A 23,983-nucleotide genomic window follows, 5' to 3' on the forward strand; every position below is an offset into this window, starting at 1 on the left:
AAGCGTAAAATAGGACAGCGGAGACCCCGGACTGTTGAAGGACTGAAGCTCTACATAAAACAAGAATGGGAAAGAATTCCACTTTCAAAGCTTCAACAATTAGTTTCCTCAGTTCCCAAACGTTTATTGAGTCTTGTTAAAAGAAAAGGTGATGTAACACAGTGGTGAACATGCCCTTTCCCAACTACTTTGTCACGTGTTGCAGCCATGAAATTCTAAGTGAATAATTATTTGCAAAAAAAATAGTTTATGAGTTTGAACATGAAATATGTTGTCTTTGTAGCATATTCAACTGAATATGGCTTGAAAAGGATTTGCAAATCATTGTATTCTGTTTATATTTACATCTAACACCATTTCCCAACTCATATGGAACAGGGTTTGTATAAAGTCCTGTATTTACTGGACTGGCATGAAGTCTCATGACTGTCACGTAACAACATTAGCACCACTTAGCGGATGTTGCAGTTACATAATCCATCCAGAGTTGTCACTTTTGTAACAACTTTTATATCTGCCTGAAACCACGCTGACAAAAGCCAATGTTGCGTCATCTTGGACCGGAAACAAATGATGTCATCATATTTGACAAATGCATGTGAGAGACTAGTTTTACTAAGAAACAACATTCGGTCGTCTAGATTCTCCACCACGGTCACGATAAACTGTTTTTTTTTTTTTTTTTGGGACAGATCCTGTGCAGTTTGCTGTCTTCTTCCGGCGACGACGTCAAGTTGGTTCTGAGGGAAACGTCACAAAACACGGCGGCTCACTTGCGCAGTAAAACCCTGGTGGCCGACGCACAAGCCGTGGCGCACGGTCCGGTCCAGAGACAAAGCCCACATCGGTCGGGCGCGGCGTCGGACGGCCAGCAGGTCAGCTGAGCCTCCCAGAAGCGCTGCGACCACGTTCTCTCCTGGCCGAACTAACATCCTGCTCGTCTTGCTTCGGACTCCACAGAAACGGCGGGAGAGTCTCCGGCGTCCCGGTCTGAGCCGAGCCCATTCGCTTCGCTTGAACGGGTCGGTACGCGGCGAGGAGAGTCTGAAGAGGGTTAGCTCCGCCCCTCAGCTTGGAGAGCAGGAGAAGGTCACCCTGCTGAAGAGGAAGTTGTCTGTTTCCGAAGCAGAGGCTTGCATCGTGGAGCATAAAAAACAAGGTGAAAGTCTGAAAAAAAAGCAGCTCCTTTTGTTACAGTAGATACTGTAAATAATCAAACTTGGATACATTTTCAGAGTAGTCCGTGTGCAGCTTGACTAGCGACACCAAGCAATTATTGTCTGAATACGTTATTTTACAAACTTAAATCACACCTTTATTTAATCCACACCCAATACATTTGACATTTTGTATCTTTTTTTCTATATATTAGCTGCAGCGGACTAAAAGTCGACTAGACTTAGACTTTGACTTCCTTTTTATTGTCATTCAAATTTGAACTTAACAGCACAGATAAGAACAATATTTCCTTACATAAGCTCATTGTAGTGCAGGATAAAAAAAAGCAATAAGGTGCATATATAATTAAATAAATATATATATAAATAATATATAAATATATATACATATAAATAAATGGATTACTGTACAGATAAATATATTGCATTTTTTTCGCATGCGTCCACGTTTATGGATGTATGTTATATTGTCTTTTTCATTCGGGGCGGCATAGCTCGGTTGGTAGAGTGGCCGTGCCAGCAACTTGAGGGTTGCAGGTTCGATTCCCGCTTGTGCCATCCTAGTTACTGCCGTTGTGTCCTTGGGCAAGACACTTTACCCACCTGCTCCCAGTGCCACCCACACTGGTTTAAATGTAACTTGGATATTGGGTGTCACTATGTAAAGCGCTTTGAGTCACTTGAGAAAAGCGCTATATAAATATAATTCACTTCACTTCACTTCATTCCAGCGGGTTAATCCATTTTGGGAGGAGTTGAGGGGATCATTTAATTTATGATGCGTTCAAGAGTCTTACGGCCTGTGGGAAGAAGCTGTTACAGAACTTGGAGGTTCTGCTTCGGAGGCTGCGGAACCTCTTTCTAGAGTCCAGCAGTGAAAAGAGTCCTTGGTGGGGGTGGGAGGAGTCTTTGAAGATTTTCTGAGCCCTGGTCAGGCAGCGGCTTTTTGCCATCTCCTGGATAGGAGGAAGAGGAGTATATAGTTGGGATAAGAGTCATTCATACAGAAAGATTTGCAAATGTTTATTAAATGTTTATACCTTAATTGTTTCTAAACGGTGTCTGTAACAGGGCAGTAAAACGGCTGATCAAACAAAACTGAAGTCATGGTCAGGGACCCACTAGCTGCGCAAGCTAGCTCTCCAATCAGCTAAACAGACTCGATAACTCCACAATGAAGTTTCAGTGAATTTACTGAGGAATTTGGGGAACTGGAACAATATAAAAATAACTATCGTAGTAAGTCTATAATACTAACACAGACACTCGCAAATGTTTTAGCATTTTAGCTAATGCTAACGACGCCAGCTTGATTACATTACGACAGCACGTACAAATATGCCTACAGACATCAGTTGTAACAGTTTTAGTTTTATTGTGAAACTTACAAACGTTGTTTGGAGTGACGAATGAATAATCCATACGAGTAGGAACGCAATGGACGGCTAAAAGACGGAAAGGCGCTTCTACTTTCGGTTGAAAGCGCAAAATAGGACACTGCAGCACATGTCACAGAAACAACACACCTTATCAGTGTATTTGCTGTTGTCGTATTTTGTGTTAAACTATTTGCATTATGGCCCTCCGGGAAGGAAAGTCAATAGATTAGCCGCACAGTTTTATAAGCCGCATGGTGCAAAATGTAGGGAAAATGTAGCGGCTTATAGTCCGGAATTGATGGTAATTATATGCATTCCAAGTATTATTAACACAGTATAACATACATGAAATAAAAATGAATAAATACACACGGATGACTGTCAAGGTTTAAGCACGGAACTATCTATTAAACAGAACAAGAAGCAAGGAATCAGGCAGAGACAGAGTTCAATTTAGCTCATGAAGAGAAGGCATGGAGCTGCACACTCAGTTACAGTTTCACCCTGCGCTTTGAGGAACAGTCCACGCGTTCCCCTATTTATTCATTTTGGGACTTCCCTAGTTACATCGCTGAGGCTGCTTCAGGAGGGAGGGGTCACACATTATGCAAGCAGCTCAGTACGCACATTACGTGACGGAATGTGCTGGCGGCTTTCTGATTACGTTCCTCTCTCTGCTTTGTCTGCCGTGGATATATCTTATCTTTGTGCAGGTGCCGGCTCGTCCTTGGCTGTTAGCAAGGCTGAAAGACAGAAAACAATCTTCACTTTGTTAGAATATATAACAAATTGGACCAAGCTATATTTCTAACAGACAAATCATTATTTCTTCTAGATTTTCCCGAACAAAAATTTTCAATCAATCAATCAATCAATCAATGTTTACTTATATAGCCCTAAATCACTAGTGTCTCAAAGGGCTGCACAAACCACCACGACATCCTCGGTAGGCCCACATAAGGGCAAGGAAAAACTCACACCCAGTGGGACATCGGTGACAATAATGACTATGAGAACCTTAGAGAGGAGGAAAGCAATGGATGTCGAGCGGGTCTAACATGATACTGTGAAAGTTCAATCCACAATGGATACAACACAGTCGCGAGAGTCCAGTCCAAAGCGGATCCAACACAGCAGCGAGAGTCCCGTTCACAGCGGAGCCAGCAGGAAACCATCCCAAGCGTAGGCGGACCAGCAGCGCAGAGATGTCCCCAGCCGATACACAGGCAAGCAGTACATGGCCACCGGATCGGACCGGACCCCCTCCACACGGGAGAGTGGGACATAGAAGAAAAAGAAAAGAAACGGCAGATCAACTGGTCTAAAAAGGGAGTCTATTTAAAGGCTAGAGTATACAAATGAGTTTTAAGGTGAGACTTAAATGCTTCTACTGAGGTGGCATCGCGAACTGTTACCGGGAGGGCATTCCAGAGTACTGGAGCCCGAACGGAAAATGCTCTATAGCCCGCAGACTTTTTTTGGGCTTTGGGAATCACTAATAAGCCGGAGTCCTTTGAACGCAGATTTTTAAAAGAAATTCAAAAGACTTTGAAATACAATTTTAATTGGATTCTACAGATTTTCTAGATTTGCCAGAATATTTTTTTTTTAATTTTAATCGTAGGTTTGAAGAAAAATTTCACAAATACTCTTCGTTGAAAAAACAGAAGCTAAAATGAAGAATTAAATTAAAATGTATTTATTATTATTTACAATAAAACAAATAGATTGACTTGAACATTGATTTAAATTGTCAGGAAAGAAGAGGAAGGAATTTAAAAGGTAAAAAGGTATATGTGTTTAAAAATCCTAAAATCATTTTTAAGGTTGTATTTTTTCTCTAAAATTGTCTTTCTGAAAGTTATAAGAAGCAAAGTTAAAAAAATAAATGAATTTATTTAAACGAATGAAGACCAAGTCTTTAAAATATTTTCTTGGCTTTTCAAATTCTATTTGAGTTTTGTCTCTCTTAGAATTATCGGACAAAGTGAGAGCAGCTTGCTAGTAAATAAATACAATTTAAAAAATAGAGGCAGCTCACTGGTAAGTGCTGCTATTTGAGCTATTTTTAGAACAGGCCAGCGGGCGACTCATCTGGTCCTTACGGGCGACCTGGTCTTGGTGACCCCCTGCTGTATACTGACTAAGTGTTTTAGTTATTGACAGTGTATAATACTGTATATAAACTCTATAATTGACATTATATTCACCTTTCATTTCAAACTCGTCCCTCGGCATGAAATATAAGTCCTGCACTCACGAAGTGACTTTTCCAGCCTGACCAAAGTGATGTCATTGTGTCTACTTGAAGGTGTGACGAAAATCCGGGCTAAGACCTGCAGAAGTGTTCCCAAGAACCTCGTTGACCCCAACGATTTTGAGTGTTCTCTCTGCATGCGGTGAGGCCCGCCGCACGCCGCCATGCGCTGCATCACAGCATGCGTCTGACTCTCAGCTTGAAATGTCGTCCGTTGTTGAAAGCAGGTTGTTGTACGAGCCTGTGACCACACCCTGCGGACACACCTTCTGTAAAACCTGTCTGGAGCGCTGCTTGGACCACACGCCGCAGTGTCCCCTCTGCAAAGAGAGCTTAAAGGAGGTGAGGAACAATCATTAAGAACTATACTGCATCTTTTTGTACAGATCATTCATTTCCATGGGAGCGGTATTTATTATCACACAGGTCTTGTAAAAACATTGCATCATTTTCCTGTGATAAATAAAAAAAAAGCACAATTGATAACAACTATAGCAACAGCCTTCAAGCATAAGACTTGTGTGATAACTTATACATATTTACTCTAACAATAAGTGTTTTGCTGTAGTTTGTACACACATACAGACCAATTTCCAAAAAATGTGAATATCATGGAAAAAGGTATTAATTTCCATAATTCCAGTCAAAATGTTAAACTTCCATCCATCCATTTCCTACCGCTTGTCCCGTTCGGGGTGGCGGGGGTGCTGTAGTCTATCTCAGCTGCATTTGGGCATAGGTGATAAACTTAGGGCCCACAACTTCAACAATTTCAAGTGTTAAGTTGTTTATTCGTACATAATTCGGGCTTCCAGCTCGTAAAACCCACAAAAACAGGATTTCAAAAAACGTGAATACTGTGAAGAAATCACAATTAACTTCTCAGTTTTTGCAGGGAAAAGGTGTGAGGAGCACATAAGACCCATGAAAATATGTTGGAAAAAAGTTAGGGATTATTAAAACATTTTAGCTGTGACTTCTTATTAAATCCAACTTTCTAAATATCATAACTTTCTTTATATTCACCCCTTTTAAAAAATGTTGCTATCATTGGAAAGCAAATAAGTTATTACATGCAATATTGATGTAAAAAAAAAAAAAATGAAGATAACAAGCATCATCAGAATTTGAAAACTACAATTAATATTATTAGAATTACATCTCAACACAGAATCACAAGCAGTTTTTTTTTTTGCTATAGATAAGTGTCAGGTTCAAACACTGATGCCATCTATTAAACAGACAAGAAGCAAGGAACCACGCAGCGACAGAGTTCAATTTAGCTCAATGAGGAGAGACGTATTGGGCTGTACACTTAGTTACAGATCCAACTCACGCTCCAAGGTCCAGCCCACGTGCTCATCTATTTATTTGAGAGGTCCCTGGTTACATCACTGAGGCTGCTGCTGAAGGAAGGGGGCGGGGGGTAATTTCAGCAGCCCCAGTGAGACACAATATATAATAATTATTCAGAAATGGAAATGTGCTAACACTCGTGATATCGCCTTGTCTCTGCTTTGTCTGCGTGACAAACAGGATGTTCGGCTTTGTCTGGACACAAACACTGATACGATTGCGAGTTGTCCCTTTGCACAGATAGAAAAGTATAACGTCAGCACAATTGATAACAACTATAGCAACAGCCTTCAAGCATAAGACTTGTGTGATAACTTATACATATTTATTCTAACAATAAGTGTTTTGCTGTAGTTTGTACACACATACAGACCAATTTCCCAAAAATGTGAATATCATGGAAAAAGGTATTAATTTCCATAATTCCAGTCAAAATGTTAAACTTCCATCCATCCATTTCCTACCGCTTGTCCCGTTCGGGGTGGCGGGGGTGCTGTAGTCTATCTCAGCTGCATTTGGGCACAGGTGATCAGCTCAGGGCCCACAACTTCAACGATTTCAAGTGTTAAGTTGTTTATTTGTACATAATTCGGGCTTCCAGCTCGTAAAACCCACAAAAACAGGATTTCAAAAAACGTGAATACTGTGAAGAAATCACAATTAACTTCTCAGTTTTTGCAGGGAAAAGGTGTGAGGAGCACATAAGACCCATGAAAATATGTTGGAAAACCAGGAATCCACCAAAGTAATTCTCTTTACTTAACAGGAAACCGTGAGAAGGCACATGACCAAGGTTTACAAAATAAAGTCCCAGAGACAATCAGAACCCAATCCTCGCTTTAAGTAATGTGGCTCTCAAAGTATGCATAAAGAAGATAATTAGTGGCCCGGAATGAACAAATATAGGGTCATGGAGTGTATTTTTAATAAGTTCGGTATTTTCAATGAAATTAGCGTCGGAAGTGACGGGAAATTAGTGTGCAGTCGACTGCTGGGAATCACACCACAAACATCCAGGCAGCGGAAAACCTTTGATTGATCGATTGATTGATACTTTTATTAGTAGTTTGCACAGTACAGTACATATTCCGTACAATTGACCACTAAATGGTAACACCCCAATAAGTTTTTCAACTTGTTTAAGTCGGGGTCCACGTTAATCAATTCATGGTACAAATATATACTAGCAACATAATACAGTCATCACACAAGTTAATCATCATAGTATATATATTGAATTATTTACATTATTTACAATCCGGGGGGTGGGATGAGGAGCTTTGGTTGATATCAGAACTTCAGTCATCAACAATTGCATCAACAGAGAAATGGACATTGAAACAGTGTAGGTGTGACTTAGTAGGATATGTACAGCCAGCAGAGAACATAGTGAGTTCACATAGCATAAGAACAAGTATATACATTAGAAGTACATTTGATTATTTACATTAGGTTATTTATCATCCAGGGAGGAGGGTATTAGTAAAGGGTTAAAGTTGCCTGGAGGTGTTGTGGTGCATGTACAGTAGATGGCAGTATTGTCCTGTTGAAGAGTGTCACAGCATTGCTGTTTACGGCAGACGAACTGCTTTACGGTAGACGAAAACGTGACTGCTGTTGTTGTGTGTTGTTACCGCGCTGGGAGGACGTTAATGAAACTGCCTAACAATAAACCCACATAAGAAACCAAGAACTCGCCGTATATTAGTAAAGTGTTGAAGTTGCCTGGAGGTGTTGTTTTAGAGCGCTTTTGAAGGAATATAGAGATGCACTTACTTTTATACCTGTTGGGAGTGCATTCCACATTGATGTGGCATAGAAGGAGAATGAGTTAAGACCTTTGTTAGATGGGAATCTGGGTTTAACGTGGTTTGTGGAGCTCCCCCTGGTGTTGTGGTTATGGCGCTCATTTACGTTAAGGAAGTAGTTTGACATGTACTTCGGTATCAAGGAGGTGTAGCAGATTTTATAGACCAGGCTCAGTGCAAGTTGTTTGACTCTGTCCTCCACCCTGAGCCAGCCCACTTTGGAGAAGTGGGTAGGAGTGAGGTGTGATCTGGGGTGGAGGTCTAAAAGTAACCGGATTAGCTTATTCTGGGATGTTTGGAGTCTAGATTTGAGGGTTTTGGAGGTGCTGGGGTACCAGGAGGTGCAAGCGTAATCGAAGAAGGGTTGAATGAGTCCATCAATTTAAAATATTTTTGTCAGACTCCCAGATAAATGTGCAACTTTTATTATGAAAGATCTGTGATTGTCAAAGTGTGGTAAGCCAAAGAATCACTTCATGAAATATTCAAACCGTGCGTAATGTTCCAAATAACACATTTTTAAATGAATACTTAGGCCTACTATGATACTGCACTTCCCTGCACGGTGGTCCTTGGTCTTTTCTCAGCTGGGGACTGAAGTTTGACAACCTCTGGCTTGGATGTTTTGCCAGCAAAGGTGTCAGAGATTGTTATTGTGGCTCAAGCAGGATGTGTGCGGTGCTAGCGAGCCATGCAGTTGGACTCGCTATGCAGAGTGCGGGAGTGAACACTTTAGTCAAGCGCCTGTCCTCCTCCGCAGTATCTGGCCTGCAGGAAGTACACGGTGACAAGGGTGCTGGATGTGCTGATCCAACAGTACTTGGGTCAGGAGTACGAGGAGCGCTCCAGGACTCACCTGCAGGAGACCAGAGAACTTTCCGAGTAAGTTCTGCTTTTCCCTTCAGCTCCTGTTTCCCGGAAGAGGACCGGGGCTAACGGTCTTTTGTTCTCAGCCTGACAAAGCAGGTGCCCATCTTCGTGTGCACCATGGCCTACCCCACCGTGCCTTGTCCCCTGCACGTCTTCGAGCCGCGTTACCGCCTGATGATCCGCCGCTGCATGGACACGGGCACGCGGCAGTTTGGCATGTGTATCAGCGACCCGCAGAGAGGGTGAGCACGCCTCAACTACACCTTATTTGGTTTTCCTTTCTCCCGTTAAAAACATGCGGTCCTCCTCGGCAGGTTCGCCGACTACGGATGCATGCTCATCATCAGGAGTGTCCACTTCCTGCCTGACGGGAGGTCAGTGGTGGACACGGTCGGAGGCAAGCGCTTCCGGGTCCTCTCCCGAGGGATGAAGGACGGCTACAGCATCGCTGACATCCAGCATCTGGAAGACACTCGGGTACCAGCCTGCACTCTCCTCTCTCAAGTCCTCGTGTCGGCACGTCCAGCACTGAAGTCTCCTCCTCGGCTTTTAGGTGGAGGACAGGAAGGAGCTGGAGAGTCTCCAAGAGCTGCACGACGCCGTGTACGAGCAGGCCCGGGTCTGGTTCCAGAACCTCAAAGTCCGCTTCCACAACCAGATCCTGCAGCACTTCGGAGCCATGCCGGAGCGAGAAGCTGACATCCAGGTTGGTGTCTTGTGTCCGTGCCAACATGCAACGATACAGCGGATTCATGTGCTAACTAATAGCACGTGCTAAACGGCATGTGCAGACTAGCAACTGTTGGCATCGTGTTCTTCTGATAGCCAGACCTGTGTGCTTATTTCCATACCTGCCTATAAGAATCAATCAATATCTACTTATATAACCCTAAATTCATGTGCTAACTAATAGCACGTGCTAAACGGCATGTGCAATCTAGCAACTGTTGGCATCGTGTTCTTCTGATAGCCAGACCTGTGTGCTTATTTCCATACCTGCCTATAAGAATCAATCAATATCTACTTATATAACACTAAATTCATGTGCTAACTAATAGCACGTGCTAAACGGCATGTGCAGACTAGCAACTATTGGCGTCGTGTTCTTCTGATAGCCAGACCTGTGTGCTTATTTCCATACCTGCCTATAAGAATCAATCAATATCTACTTATATAACACTAAATTCATGTGCTAACTAATAGCACGTGCTAAACGGCATGTGCAGACTAGCAACTATTGGCGTCGTGTTCTTCTGATAGCCAGACCTGTGTGCTTATTTCCATACCTGCCTATAAGAATCAATCAATATCTACTTATATAACCCTAAATTCATGTGCTAACTAATAGCACGTGCTAAACGGCATGTGCAGACTAGCAACTATTGGCGTCGTGTTCTTCTGATAGCCAGACCTGTGTGCTTATTTCCATACCTGCCGATAAGAATCAATCAATATCTACTTATATAACCCTAAATTCATGTGCTAACTAATAGCACGTGCTAAACGGCATGTGCAGACTAGCAACTATTGGCATCGTGTTCTTCTGATAGCCAGACCTGTGTGCTTATTTCCATACCTGCCTATAAGAATCAATCAATATCTACTTATATAACCCTAAATTCATGTGCTAACTAATAGCACGTGCTAAACGGCATGTGCAGACTAGCAACTGTTGGCATCGTGTTCTTCTGATAGCCAGACCTGTGTGCTTATTTCCATACCTGCCTATAAGAATCAATCAATATCTACTTATATAACCCTAAATTCATGTGCTAACTAATAGCACGTGCTAAACGGCATGTGCAGACTAGCAACTATTGGCATCGTGTTCTTCTGATAGCCAGACCTGTGGGCTTATTTCCATACCTGCCTATAAGAATCAATCAATATCTACTTATATAACCCTAAATTCATGTGCTAACTAATAGCACGTGCTAAACGGCATGTGCAATCTAGCAACTATTGGCATCGTGTTCTTCTGATAGCCAGACCTGTGTGCTTATTTCCATACCTGCCGATAAGAATCAATCAATATCTACTTATATAACCCTAAATTCATGTGCTAACTAATAGCACGTGCTAAACGGCATGTGCAGACTAGCAACTATTGGCGTCGTGTTCTTCTGATAGCCAGACCTGTGTGCTTATTTCCATACCTGCCTATAAGAATCTATCAATATCTACTTATATAACCCTAAATTCATGTGCTAACTAATAGCACGTGCTAAACGGCATGTGCAATCTAGCAACTGTTGGCATTGTGTTCTTCTGATAGCCAGACCTGTGTGCTTATTTCCATACCTGCCTGTAAGAATCAATCAATATCTACTTATATAACCCTAAATTCATGTGCTAACTAATAGCACGTGCTAAACGGCATGTGCAGACTAGCAACTATTGGCATCGTGTTCTTCTGATAGCCAGACCTGTGTGCTTATTTCCATACCTGACTATAAGAATCTATCAATATCTACTTATATAACCCTAAATTCATGTGCTAACTAATAGCACGTGCTAAACGGCATGTGCAATCCAGCAACTATTGGCATCGTGTTCTTCTGATAACCAGACCTGTGTGCTTATTTCCATACCTGCCTATAAGAATCTATCAATATCTACTTATATAACCCTAAATTCATGTGCTAACTAATAGCACGTGCTAAACGGCATGTGCAGACTAGCAACTATTGGCATCGTGTTCTTCTGATAGCAAGACCTGTGTGCTTATTTCCATACCTGCCTATAAGAATCAATCAATATCTACTTATATAACACTAAATTCATGTGCTAACTAATAGCACGTGCTAAACGGCATGTGCAGACTAGCAACTATTGGCATCGTGTTCTTCTGATAGCCAGACCTGTGTGCTTATTTCCATACCTGCCTATAAGAATCTATCAATATCTACTTATATAACCCTAAATTCATGTGCTAACTAATAGCACGTGCTAAACGGCATGTGCAATCTAGCAACTGTTGGCATCGTGTTCTTCTGATAGCCAGACCTGTGTGCTTATTTCCATACCTGCCTATAAGAATCAATCAATATCTACTTATATAACACTAAATTCATGTGCTAACTAATAGCACGTGCTAAACGGCATCTGCAATTTAGCAACTATTGGCATCGTGTTCTTCTGATAACCAGACCTGTGTGCTTATTTCCATACCTGCCTATAAGAATCAATCAATATCTACTTATATAACCCTAAATTCATGTGCTAACTAATAGCACGTGCTAAACGGCATGTGCAGACTAGCAACTATTGGCATCGTGTTCTTCTGATAGCCAGACCTGTGTGCTTATTTCCATACCTGCCTATAAGAATCAATCAATATCTACTTATATAACCCTAAATTCATGTGCTAACTAATAGCACGTGCTAAACGGCATGTGCAGACTAGCAACTGTTGGCATCGTGTTCTTCTGATAGCCAGACCTGTGTGCTTATTTCCATACCTGCCTATAAGAATCTATCAATATCTACTTATATAACCCTAAATTCATGTGCTAACTAATAGCACGTGCTAAACGGCATGTGCAATCTAGCAACTATTGGCGTCATGTTCTTCTGATAGCCAGACCTGTGTGCTTATTTCCATACCTGCCTATAAGAATCAATCAATATCTACTTATATAACCCTAAATTCATGTGCTAACTAATAGCACGTGCTAAACGGCATGTGCAGACTAGCAACTATTGGCATCGTGTTCTTCTGATAGCCAGACCTGTGTGCTTATTTCCATACCTGCCTATAAGAATCTATCAATATCTACTTATTTAAGCCTAAATCACCAGTGTCTCAAAGGGCTGCACAAGCCACAACCACATCTGGGCTCATATCCCACATCAGGGCAAGGAAAAACTCAACCTAATGGGATGACAATGAGGAACTTTGGAGGGGACCACAGATGTGGAGACCCCCCCCTCCATGAAGGAGAGTGAAATTAGTGAATTATATTTATATAGCACTTTTCTCGAGTGACTCAAAGCGCTTTACATAGTGACACCCAATATCTAAGTTACATTTAAAGCAGTGTGGGTGGCACTTGGAGCAGGTGGGTAAAGTGTCTTGCCCAACGACACAACGGCAGTGACTAGGATGGCGCAAGCGGGAATCGAACCTGCAAACCTCAAGTTGCTGGCACGGCCACTCTACCAACCGAGCTATGCCACCCCAGAGAGGGGGGCAGAGAAGAAAAGAAAAGAGACGGCATAGGCGGTATAGCTAGGTTAATAGAGTGGCCGTGCCAGCAACTTGAGGGTTGCAGGTTCGATTCCCGCTTCCGCCATCCTAGACACTGCCGTTGTGTCCTTGGGCAAGGCACTTTACCCACCTGCTCCCAGTGCCACCCACACTGCTTTAAATGTAACTTAGATATTGGCTTTCACTATGTAAAGCCCTTTGAGTCACTAGAGAAAAAGCGCTATATAAATATAATTCACTTCACAATAGTCATTTTTTTCAATCAATCAATCAATGTTTATTTATATAGCCCCAAATCACAAATGTCTCAAAGGACTGCACGAATCATTACGACTACAACATCCTCGGAAGAACCCACAAAAGGGCAAGGAAAACTCACACCCAGTGGGCAGGGAGAATTCACATCCAGTGGGACGCCAGTGACAATGCTGACTATGAGAAACCTTGGAGAGGACCTCAGATGTGGGCAACCCCCCCCCCTCTAGGGGACCGAAAGCAATGGATGTCGAGCGGGTCTAACATGATACTGTGAAAGTTCAATCCATAGTGGCTCCAAGACAGCAGTGAGAGTCCCGTCCACAGGAAACCATCTCAAGCGGATCAGCAGCGTAGAGATGTCCCCAACCGATACAGGCGAGCGGTCCATCCTGGGTCTCGACTCTGGACAGTCAGTACTTCATCCATGGTCATCGGACCGGACCCCCTCCACAAGGGAGGGGGGGACATAGGAGAAAGAAAAGAAGCGGCAGATCAACTGGTCTAAAAAGGAGGTCTATTTAAAGGCTAGAGTATACAGATGAGTTTTAAGATGAGACTTTTAATGCTTAAATCTCTTGATCAACTATTATTCATTTTTATCGTTTTCCTCACATCTTTTTTGTTTGTCTTTGTTGGTTGTCGGCCTTTTTTGTCAAAGAAAACTTAGTTTTATTCATATGGAAAACACAAAGTATGCAATATTAACTGCTGGCTATTTTGTGGCACTTTTTCTATGTTTTTTACTAGGATTTGTAGAATGTGGCGCGGTCCGTTAAAAAAAAAAAAAAAGCTGCAGGCCACACTTTGGACGCCTTTGCCAGCCAGTAAATAATAGTCCAGTACAACTTACTGTTTGATAAACAAATAATTTGTAGGCAGCAATGTCTTCAAGTGACAACTACTGGAGGGATTTAATGACATATATATATATATATATATATATGTATATATGTAGCCCTGCGATGAGGTGGCGACTTGTCCAGGGTGTACCCCGCCTTCCGCCCGATTGTAGCTGAGATAGGCGCCAGCGCCCCCCGCGACCCCACAAGGGAATAAGCGGTAGAAAAAATGGATGGATGGATATATATATATATATATATATATATATATATATATATATATATATATACACACACACACACTTATATATATGTATACATATACTTGTGTATATATATGTATATATATATGTATGTATACACATATATATATGTATGTATGTATGTGTATGTATATATATATATATATATATATATATATATGTATATATATATATATATATATATATATATATATATATATATATACACACACACACACTTATATATATGTATACATATACTTGTGTATATATATGTATATATATATGTATGTATACACATATATATATGTATGTATGTATGTGTATGTATATATATATATATATATATGTATATATATATATATATATATATATATATATAGTGTATGTAAATACATGTGTAGAGACGGCGTGGTGCAGTGGGAGAGTGGCCGCGCAACCCGAGGGTCACTGGTTCAAATCCCACCTAGAACCAACCTCATCACGTCCGTTGTGTCCTGAGCAAGACACTTCACCCTTGCTCCTGATGGGTGCTGGTTGGCGCCTTGCATGGCAGCTCCCTCCATCAGTGTGTGAATGTGTGTGTGAATGGGTAAATGTGGAAGTAGTGTCAAAGCGCTTTGAGTACCTTGAAGGTAGAAAAGCGCTATACAAGTACAACCCATTTATTATTATTTATTATGTATGTAACATCGGTAGAAATTGGATGGATACATATATACACACATTTGTGTCTGTATATATGTATGCATAGATATATACACACATCTGGGATGAGGTGGCGACTTGTCCAGGGTGTACCCTGCCTTCCGCCCGATTGTAGCTGAGATAGGCGCCAGTGCCCCCCGCGACCCCAAAAGGGAATAAGCGGTAGAAAATGGATGGATGGATATACACACATTTATATGTATATATATATATATATATATATATATATTTATAAACACACACATTCATGTATACATATATATATATATATATATATATATACAGTTAATTCTATTGATGCTTGCTTTTTGGAGGAAAGCCTACATTATTGTGGATTTAACCCGCCTTAGGTCATTAATACCAGGAAGTGCTTGGAGAGGATTACAGCTCCCGAGGACAACCAGGGGGCGGAGTCTTTGACAATATTGGCTAAAGAGCTTTGCAGGCGCTTCCTAGCTAATCCCCCCCCCCCCCCCCCCCCCCCCCCCCCCACTGCTGCTTTCACGTCACAAGTGGCGTGGAGAGAATCCCCTGGTCTGACTCAAGTGCTGCGTGCACATCAGTCATGTGACCTCACGGCCGAGTGCCGGTCGCCGCAATAAAGACCCTTTTTGCACGACTGATGGCGAGCAAAGAAGAAAGAAGTGCAGGATTGTAGTCCACAGTCTCCAGCACGCTTGGAGTGGGGGTCTATGGGGGTCTATGGGGGTCTATGGGGGTCCATGGGGGTCTATGGAGGTCTATGGAGGTCTATGGAGGTCCATGGTGGTCCATGGGCGTCCATGGGGGTCCATGGTGGTCCATGGGGGTCTATGGGGGTCCATGGGGGTCCATGGAGGTCCATGGGAGGTCCATGGAGGTCCATGAGGTCCATGTGGTCCCATGGTGGTCCATTGGAGGTCTATGGGGGTCCATGGAGGTCTATGGGGGTCCATGGTGGTCCATGGGGGTCCATGGGGGTCCATGGTGGTCCATGGGGGTCCATGGTGGTCCATGGGGGTCCATGGGGGTCTATGGTGGTCCATGGGGGTCTATGGAGGTCCATGGTGGTCCATGGGGGTCCATGGGGGTCCATGGGGGTCTATGGGAGTCCATGGGTCTATGGGGGTCCATGGGGGTCTATGGGGGTCCATGGTGGTCCATGGGCGTCCATGGGGGTCCATGGTGGTCCATGGGGGTCTATAGGGGTCCATGGGGGTCTATGGAGGTCCATGGAGGTCCATGGGGGTCCATGGGGGTCCATGGAGGTCCATGGTGGTCCATGGAGGTCCATGGGGGTCCATGGGGGTTTATGGGGGTCTATGGGGGTCTATGGGGGTCCATGGAGGTCCATGGGGGTCCATGGGGGTCCATGGAGGTCCATGGTGGTCCATGGAGGTCCATGGGGGTCCATGGTGGTTTATGGGGGGTCCATGGGGGTCTATGGTGGTCCATGGGGGTCTATGGAGGTCCATGGTGGTCCATGGTGGTCCATGGTGGTCTATGGGGCTTTATGGGGGTCCATGGGGTCTATGGTGGTCCATGGTGGTCCATGGGGGTCTATGGAGGTCCATGGTGGTCCATGGGGGTCCATGGGGGTCCATGGGGGTCTATGGGGGTCCATGGGGGTCTATGGTGGTCCATGGGGGTTTATGGTGGTCTATGGGGGTCCATGGGGGTCTATGGAGGTCAATGGTGGTCCATGGTGGTCCATGGTGGTCTATGGGGGTCTATGGAGGTCAATGGTGGTCCATGGTGGTCCATGGGGGTCCATGGGGGTCCATGGGGGTCTATGGAGGTCCATGGGCGTCCATGGGGGTCCATGATGGTCCATGGGGGTCTATGGGGGTCTATGGAGGTCCATGGGGGTCCTTGGGGGTCCAAGGAGGTCCATGGGGGTCCATGGGGGTCCAAGGAGGTCCATGGTGGTCCATGGAGGTCCATGGGGGTCCATGGTGGTCTATGGGGGTTTATGGGGGTCCATGGGGGTCTATGGTGGTCCATGGGGGTCTATGGAGGTCCATGGTGGTCCATGGTGGTCCATGGTGGTCCATGGGGTCCATGGTGGTTATGGGGGTCCATGGGGGTCCACCTTGGGGTGGAAGACGGTGTGAAATGTCAACCATGCCATGACCACATGTCATCAAGCAGCTGAATGCTTCCATCATTTGACCGTTTAAGAAGAAGAAACACTTTTAAAAAGTTAAAATTGTTATTTTTGAATACTGACTGAAACATGTCAAACTTCTTTTAGTTGGCAAAGTGGTTAAATCACGGCAGCATCACTTCAACCTGAAGACAACTTCACATTCTTTTCTTTCTTTCTAAATATAATAAGCACATTCTGAAAATGTTCAAATCATGCCCTTGTTTGTTTCTTTTTACACTTCCATGTTGCACTTAATAGTATTCTATCTTTATTTGTACTTTCTGAAGAAATGCTGTGATGATGTTCATCAGTCAACTCTTTGCTGCTCATTTTCTGTTAAAAATATTATTTATGTAGTTTGATCATTTTTCTTTAACTGGTGCACTGACTTCTTTCATTCCATTTAAGTATTTATTTAATTCAGGTAATGACATAAAAAAGTACAAAGTTGACAACACATTTGATAAAAGAATATAGTGCAAAAGTTAATGTGTAGTATGTCAGTTTCACCTGAAAGGGAGTTAGAAGAAGATAACAAGCTGATGTTTGATTGTCTTTTCCAACATGGAGGATCAAATACAAACATACAAAGACTTGCTATTGTGACATCTAGTGGACACAATTACAACCGCGGTTTCTTTCATTCAAAAATTGGGCCAAATAAAAGCTGTGGGCGGGCCGAATAAAAGCTGTTGGCAAGCCATATAAAAGCTGTGGCGGGCCGTATAAATGTTGTTGGCGGGCCGAAAAAAGCTGGTGGCAGGCCGTATAAAAGCTGTTGGCGGGTTGTGTAAATGCTGTTGGCAGGCTGTATAAAAGCTGTAGGCGGGCCGTATAAAAGCTGTTGGCGTGCCGTATAAATGCTGTTGACGGGTTGTGTAAAAGCTGTTGGCGGGCCATTAAAAGCTGGTGGCAGGCCGTATAAAAGCTGGTGGCAGGCCGTATAAAAGCTGGTGGCAGGCCGTGTAAAAGCTGGTGGCAGGCCGTGTAAAAGCTGGTGGCAGGCCGTGTAAAAGCTGTTGGCAAGCCATATAAATGTTGTTGGCGGGCCATGTAAAAGCTGGTGGCAGGCCGAAAAAAGCTGGTGGCAGGCCGTATAAAAGCTGTTGGCAGGCTGTATAAAAGCTGTAGGCGGGCCGTATAAAAGCTGTTGGTGGGCCGAATAAATGCCGTTGACGGGTTGTGTAAAAGCTGTTGGCGGGCCATTAAAAGCTGGTGGCAGGCCGTATAAAAGCTGTTGGCAGGCTGTATAAAAGCTGTTGGCGGGCCATTAAAAGCTGGTGGCAGGCTGTATAAAAGCTGTGGAGGGCCATATAAAACCTGTAGGTGGGCCGTATAAATGCTGTTGACGGGTTGTGTAAAAGCTGTTGGCGGGCCATTAAAAGCTGGTGGCAGGCCGTATAAAAGCTGTTGGCGGGTTGTGTAAATGCTGTTGGCGGGCCATATAAAGGCTTGTGGCAGGCCGTGTAAAAGCTGTTGGCAGGCTGTATAAAAGCTGTAGGCGGGCCGTTTAAAAGCTGTTGGCGGGCCGTATAAATGCTGTTGACGGGTTGTGTAAATGCTGTCGGCGGGCCATTAAAAGCTGGTGGCAGGCCGTATAAAAGCTGGTGGCGGGCCGTGTAAAAGCTGTTGGCAGGCTGTATAAAAGCCGTAGGCGGGCCGTATAAAAGCTGTTGGCGGGCCGTATAAATGCTGTTGACGGGTTGTGTAAAAGCTGTTGGCGGGCCATTAAAAGCTGGTGGCAGGCCGTATAAAAGCTGGTGGCGGGCCGTGTAAAAGCTGGTGGCGGGCCGTGTAAAAGCTGTTGGCAGGCTGTATAAAAGCTGTTGGCAAGCCATATAAAAGCTGTGGCGGGCCGTATAAATGCTGTTGGCGGGCCGAATAAAAGCTGTTGGCAAGCCGTATAAAAGCTGTGCATGCCGTATAAAAGCTGTTGGCGGGCCGTATAAAAGCTGGTGGCAGGCCGTATAAAAGCTCGTGGCAGGCTGAAAAAAGCTGGTGGCAGGCCGTGTACAAGCTGTGGAGGGCCATATAAAACCTGTAGGTGGGCCGTTTAAAAGCTGCTGGCGGGCTGTATAAATGCTGTTGGCGGGCCATTTAAAGCTGGTGGCAGGCCGTATAAAAGCTGGTGGCAGGCCGTGTAAAAGCTGTGGCAGGCCATGTAAAAGCTGTAGGCAGGCTGTTTAAAAGCTGTGGAGGGCCATATAAAACCTGTAGGTGGGCCGTTTAAAAGCTGCTGGCGGGCTGTATAAATGCTGTTGGCGGGCCATTTAAAGCTGGTGGCAGGCCGTATAAAAGCTGTTGGCAGGCTGTATAAAAGCTGTTGGCAGGCTGTATAAAAGCTGTAGGCGGGCCGTATAAAAGCTGTTGGCGGGCCGTATAAAAGCTGTTGGCAGGCTGTATAAAAGCTGTAGGCGGGCCGTATAAAAGCTGCTGGCGGGCCGTATAAAAGCTGTAGGCAGGCTGTTTAAAAGCTGTGGAGGGCCATATAAAACCTGTAGGTGGGCCGTTTAAAAGCTGCTGGCGGGCTGTATAAATGCTGTTGGCGGGCCATTTAAAGCTGGTGGCAGGCCGTGTAAAAGCTGTTGGCAGGCTGTATAAAAGCTGTTGGCAGGCTGTATAAAAGCTGTAGGCGGGCCGTATAAAAGCTGTTGGCGGGCCGTATAAAAGCTGTTGGCAGGCTGTATAAAAGCTGTAGGCGGGCCGTATAAAAGCTGTTGGCGGGCCGTATAAAAGCTGTAGGCAGGCTGTTTAAAAGCTGTGGAGGGCCATATAAAACCTGTAGGTGGGCCGTTTAAAAGCTGCTGGCGGGCTGTATAAAAGCTGTTGGCGGGCCATTTAAAGCTGGTGGCAGGCCGTATAAAAGCTGTTGGCAGGCTGTATAAAAGCTGTTGGCAGGCTGTATAAAAGCTGTAGGCGGGCCGTATAAAAGCTGTTGGCGGGCCGTATAAAAGCTGTTGGCAGGCTGTATAAAAGCTGTAGGCGGGCCGTATAAAAGCTGCTGGCGGGCCGTATAAAAGCTGTAGGCAGGCTGTTTAAAAGCTGTGGAGGGCCATATAAAACCTGTAGGTGGGCCGTTTAAAAGCTGCTGGCGGGCTGTATAAATGCTGTTGGCGGGCCATTTAAAGCTGGTGGCAGGCCGTGTAAAAGCTGTTGGCAGGCTGTATAAAAGCTGTTGGCAGGCTGTATAAAAGCTGTAGGCGGGCCGTATAAAAGCTGTTGGCGGGCCGTATAAAAGCTGTTGGCAGGCTGTATAAAAGCTGTAGGCGGGCCGTATAAAAGCTGTTGGCGGGCCGTATAAAAGCTGTAGGCAGGCTGTTTAAAAGCTGTGGAGGGCCATATAAAACCTGTAGGTGGGCCGTTTAAAAGCTGCTGGCGGGCTGTATAAAAGCTGTTGGCGGGCCATTTAAAGCTGGTGGCAGGCCGTATAAAAGCTGTTGGCAGGCTGTATAAAAGCTGTTGGCAGGCTGTATAAAAGCTGTAGGCGGGCCGTATAAAAGCTGTTGGCGGGCCGTATAAAAGCTGTTGGCGGGCCATATAAAAGCTGTAGGCGGGCCGTATAAAAGCTGTTGGCGGGCCGAATAAATGCTGTTGGCAGGCCGTGTAAAAGCTGGTGGCAGGCCGTGTAAAAGCTGTTGGCAGGCTGTATAAAAGCTGTTGGCAAGCCATATAAAAGCTGTGGCGGGCCGTATAAATGTTGTTGGCGGGCCATGTAAAAGCTGGTGGCAGGCCGAAAAAAGCTGGTGGCAGGCCGTATAAAAGCTGTTGGCGGGCCGAATAAAAGCTGTTGGCAAGCCATATAAAAGCTGTGGCGGGCCGTATAAATGTTGTTGGCGGGCCATGTAAAAGCTGTTGGCAGGCCGAAAAAAGCTGGTGGCAGGCCGTATAAAAGCTGTTGGCGGGTTGTGTAAATGCTGTTGGCGGGCCATATAAAGGCTTGTGGCAGGCCGTGTAAAAGCTGTTGGCAGGCTGTATAAAAGCTGTAGGCGGGCCGTATAAAAGCTGTAGGCGGGCCGTATAAAAGCTGTTGGCGGGCCGTATAAATGCTGTTGACGGGTTGTGTAAAAGCTGTTGGCGGGCCATTAAAAGCTGGTGGCAGGCCGTATAAAAGCTGTTGGCAGGCTGTATAAAAGCTGTAGGCGGGCCTGCAGTAGAATTCTGCGAGCAAAGAATGTCTTGAATGGAATGTTGTCCCCAGGATTGTTGTGGCCCCCCTAAAGAGTGTGTTTGACTGTGTCCAGGCCACTCCGGACGGGCCGGCCTGCTGCTGGTGGCTGCTGGCCGTGCTGCCCATCGACCGACTGTACCAGCTGTCCCTGCTGTCCATGAGCAGCCTGAAGGAGCGGCTGGAGAAGCTGCAGCACATCCTCACGTATCTACAGAGCACCCCCAACAATTAGCACCTCCCCTCTTCCCATCATGCACTAGGGCTTCCACAATCTTCCTCAACTCTCAGCAAATTTCTGATGGCAGGAAAAATCCAGACTGTTGTAAAAAAAAAAAAAAAGCAGGTTGATGGTGTGTCCTGGCTGCTAAGTTGCTTCACTCTTTCACATTCTTCCACATCAACTCTTCCACACGTCTGCTTGGCGACTGCAGCCCAAGAAGAAGAAGAAGTCTGAGCTGCTGGATGTGAGCGCAATGCCTTCCATCTCCTTGCCGACCATCTTGTCCTCCCCCGGCCTCAAGGTCACCACGCACCTTTCTTTGTCACCTGGGTGAGGAGGCGGGGCTTGTTTTTTGGAAATCATTTGTAGTCCGGCTTTTTGGAGAGAACATCAAGCATTTTCAATAAAAGGACTTCTTTTCTACTCCAGACTCTTGTGCTTAGTTTAATGGGCTGCAATCTGGCTTTCTCTTTTATTATTGGCCGTTATAAAAAATACTCTATAAAAATCCCCATTAAAAAAAGAGCAAACAAGTCAAATGTAACAAGAAAAAGTTGCAAGTTTGACTCTAATGACAGAAAGATGCAACGCAGGTTGTTATTTTATTTAAAGCTGTCACCGCTCAAAAATAATCCCGGATTAAATCAACGTTACGACACTTTGTTTTCTTTAATGCAGTTTTTCAACCTTTTTTCAGCCAAAGCACATTTTTTGCAGAGACAAAAATGCGGCGGCAGACCAGCAGAAAATATTCAAACAAACTCAGTTGACCGTAAAAAGTGGTCGTTGCAATTGTTGGATGTGACTTTAAAGCATGACTATAGCTCTTGTCTCAAAGTAGGTGTACTGTCACCACCTGTCACATCACACCCTGACTTCTTTGCACTCTTTTCCCGTGTGTAGTCTTTTAGTTCTTGTCTTGCGCTCCTATTTTGCTGGCTTTTTTTCTTTTTGTTTGGTATTTTCCTGTCACACTTTCATGTCTTCCTTTGAGCGATATTTCCCGCATTTACTTTGTTTTAGCAATCAAAACTACTCAAGTTGTTTTTACACTTTTCTGTGGGGACATTGTAGATGGCCATGTCATGTTCAGATTGTCTTAGCTTCACAGTAAGTCTTTGCTGTTGTCCAGCATTCTGTTTTTGTTTACTTTGTAGCCAGTTCAGTTTTTGTTTAGTTCTGCATAGCCTTCCCTAAGCTTCAATGCCTTTTCTTAGGTGCACTCACCTTTTGTTTATTTTTGGTTTAAGCATTAGACACCTTTTTACCTGCGCCCTGCCTCCCGCTGTTTCCGACATCTACAAAGCAATTAGCTACCTGCTGCCACCTACTGATATGGAAGAGTATTACAGGGTTACTCTGCCCAGCACCGACACTCAACAACAACACATTTGCAGACTAGAATTACTGCTATGCAAAAAATATTTTTGAACACAAATAGGTGAAATTAGATCATCTCCCACAGCACACCAGACTGTAGTGTGCCGCGGCACAGTGGTTGAAAAACACTGGTTTAAGGCACATCAAATATTCCACTTGAAAATATTTGTTGTGGAAATATTGCATATTTTGTGTTGGCCATATAAACCAGCAAATATTTCTTTGCCAAAAGCGAAATAAAACCATCAAAAAAATTAAAGTACCCAAAAAAAATTGTATGGTTATTTTTAACACTTTTATGACCTTTTGGATGCCCAAAAATTTTAGTGGGATTTTTTTTTCTTCTAAACGGTCATCGATCAAAAAAGAATGGATTAAAATCAATGTTACGAATTGTTGGCCGTGTTGCAAATGTGTGTTGGCCAAATACACAACTAAGTCTCATCTTAAAACTCATCTGTATAGTCTAGCCTTTAAATAGACCTCCTTTTTAGACCAGTTGATCTGCCGCTTCTTTTCTTTCTCCTATGTCCCCCCCTCCCTTGTGGAGGGGGTCCGGTCCGATGACCATGGATGAAGTACTGACTGTCCAGAGTCGAGACCCAGGATGGACCGCTCGCCTGTATCGGTTGGGGACATCTCTACGCTGCTGATCCGCTTGAGATGGTTTCCTGTGGACGGGACTCTCACTGCTGTCTTGGAGCCACTATGGATTGAACTTTCACAGTATCATGTTAGACCCGCTCGACATCCATTGCTTTCGGTCCCCTAGAGGGGGGGGGGTTGCCCACATCTGAGGTCCTCTCCAAGGTTTCTCATAGTCAGCATTGTCACTGGCGTCCCACTGAATGTGAATTCTCCCTGCCCACTGGGTGTGAGTTTTCCTTGCCCTTTTGTGGGTTCTTCCGAGGATGTTGTAGTCGTAATGATTTGTGCAGTCCTTTGAGACATTTGTGATTTGGGGCTATATAAATAAACATTG

The 23,983-nt window shown here is 44.3% G+C and overlaps 1 protein-coding gene and 1 long non-coding RNA gene across 2 annotated transcripts in view; one reads left to right on the forward strand and one right to left on the reverse strand.

The window, feature by feature from the left end:
• lonrf1 (LON peptidase N-terminal domain and ring finger 1) overlaps positions 1-22,044 on the forward strand; it is a 42,581-nt gene extending 20,537 nt beyond the window's left edge. Inside the window, exons 4-12 of the mRNA XM_061887801.1 lie at positions 693-875; positions 961-1,159; positions 4,869-4,956; positions 5,042-5,156; positions 8,739-8,860; positions 8,932-9,090; positions 9,163-9,325; positions 9,402-9,554; positions 21,475-22,044. Coding sequence (XP_061743785.1) covers positions 693-875; positions 961-1,159; positions 4,869-4,956; positions 5,042-5,156; positions 8,739-8,860; positions 8,932-9,090; positions 9,163-9,325; positions 9,402-9,554; positions 21,475-21,633 — 1,341 coding nt within the window. The 3' untranslated portion in view covers positions 21,634-22,044. The remainder of the gene's footprint in view (positions 1-692; positions 876-960; positions 1,160-4,868; positions 4,957-5,041; positions 5,157-8,738; positions 8,861-8,931; positions 9,091-9,162; positions 9,326-9,401; positions 9,555-21,474) is intronic.
• Positions 3,010-5,130, reverse strand: LOC133543355 (uncharacterized). Its single transcript, XR_009804362.1, has 2 exons — positions 4,768-5,130; positions 3,010-3,300 (listed from the first exon to the last, which is right to left on the reverse strand). It is a non-coding gene; the product is annotated as an uncharacterized LOC133543355 (long non-coding RNA).
• Positions 22,045-23,983: the final 1,939 nt, after the last annotated feature.

Source organism: Nerophis ophidion, linkage group LG01 (assembly GCF_033978795.1).
Source record: "Nerophis ophidion isolate RoL-2023_Sa linkage group LG01, RoL_Noph_v1.0, whole genome shotgun sequence".
Lineage (NCBI taxonomy): Eukaryota > Metazoa > Chordata > Actinopteri > Syngnathiformes > Syngnathidae > Nerophis > Nerophis ophidion.